We start from the raw sequence: 798 nt of genomic DNA, 5'->3' as shown, positions 1-798 counted from the left end.
CCAACCACCGCTGACCCTGCCCCTGCCCCGTACAGAATGAGATGACCTCCGAGGAGAAACGTCGATCCCACCAGCGGGAACTCGCCTACCAGCTGAACGAGGAGGCCAAGAGGCGACTGACGGAGAATCGCGGTGAACAGCAGACTCAGAAGTAAGAGCTGAAATCCCATGTCCGAGCTCCCTGGGGACTGGTTGGGAAGGCGGGTCTCTCTAACCCGGCTCCCGGACACTACCCCCCGCCCCCCGGAAGCTGTCACAGCCACTCACCCCTACAAACACTGTGGGCACTGAACGTCACCTTGACAGGCCTGGGAACCACGGTGTTCCCGTGTAACAGGCTCCAGGAGAGGGACTGAATGGCCTCCTGTTCCTGTGTAACGGGCTGGGGGAGGAGGGAGGGACTGAATGGCCTCCTGTTCCTGTGTAACAGGCTGGTGGAGGAGGAGGGTGGGTGGTGGGGTTTGAATTGCGGGGAGAGGTGCATGTCCGATCAACTTTTGAAATACTGTGTGCAATCCCGGTCTCCCTGTTATAGGAAGGATGTTGTGAGACTTGAAAGGGTTCAGAAAAGATTTACAAGGATGTTGGAGGGTTTGAGCTACAGGGAGAGGCTGGGGCTATTCTCCCCGGAGTGTCAGAGGCTGAGGGGGTGACCTTATAGGGGTTTATAAAATCATGAGGGGCATGGATAGGGTGAATAGACAAGGTCTTCCCCCCCCCAGGGGATAAGGGGAGTCCCAACTATAGGGGCATAGGTTTAAGGTGGGAGGGGGAAAGATTTAAAAGGGACCTGAGGGG

General features: G+C 57.0%; 1 protein-coding gene across 1 annotated transcript in view; it reads left to right on the top strand.

Annotated features, from left to right (window-relative positions):
* Positions 1 to 33: 33 nt before the first annotated feature.
* The window catches only part of supt16h (SPT16 homolog, facilitates chromatin remodeling subunit), a 16,185-nt gene continuing 15,420 nt past the window's right edge, over positions 34 to 798 (top strand). Inside the window, exon 1 of the mRNA XM_048593584.1 lies at positions 34 to 151. Coding sequence (XP_048449541.1) covers positions 42 to 151 — 110 coding nt within the window. The 5' untranslated portion in view covers positions 34 to 41. The remainder of the gene's footprint in view (positions 152 to 798) is intronic.

Source organism: Rhincodon typus, unplaced genomic scaffold (genome assembly GCF_021869965.1).
Source record: "Rhincodon typus isolate 14 unplaced genomic scaffold, sRhiTyp1.1 hic_rhity00003179, whole genome shotgun sequence".
NCBI classification, from domain to species: domain Eukaryota; kingdom Metazoa; phylum Chordata; class Chondrichthyes; order Orectolobiformes; family Rhincodontidae; genus Rhincodon; species Rhincodon typus.
The sequence above is the reverse complement of the archived record's forward strand: the minus strand, read 5'-3'. Positions and strand labels throughout refer to the sequence as shown.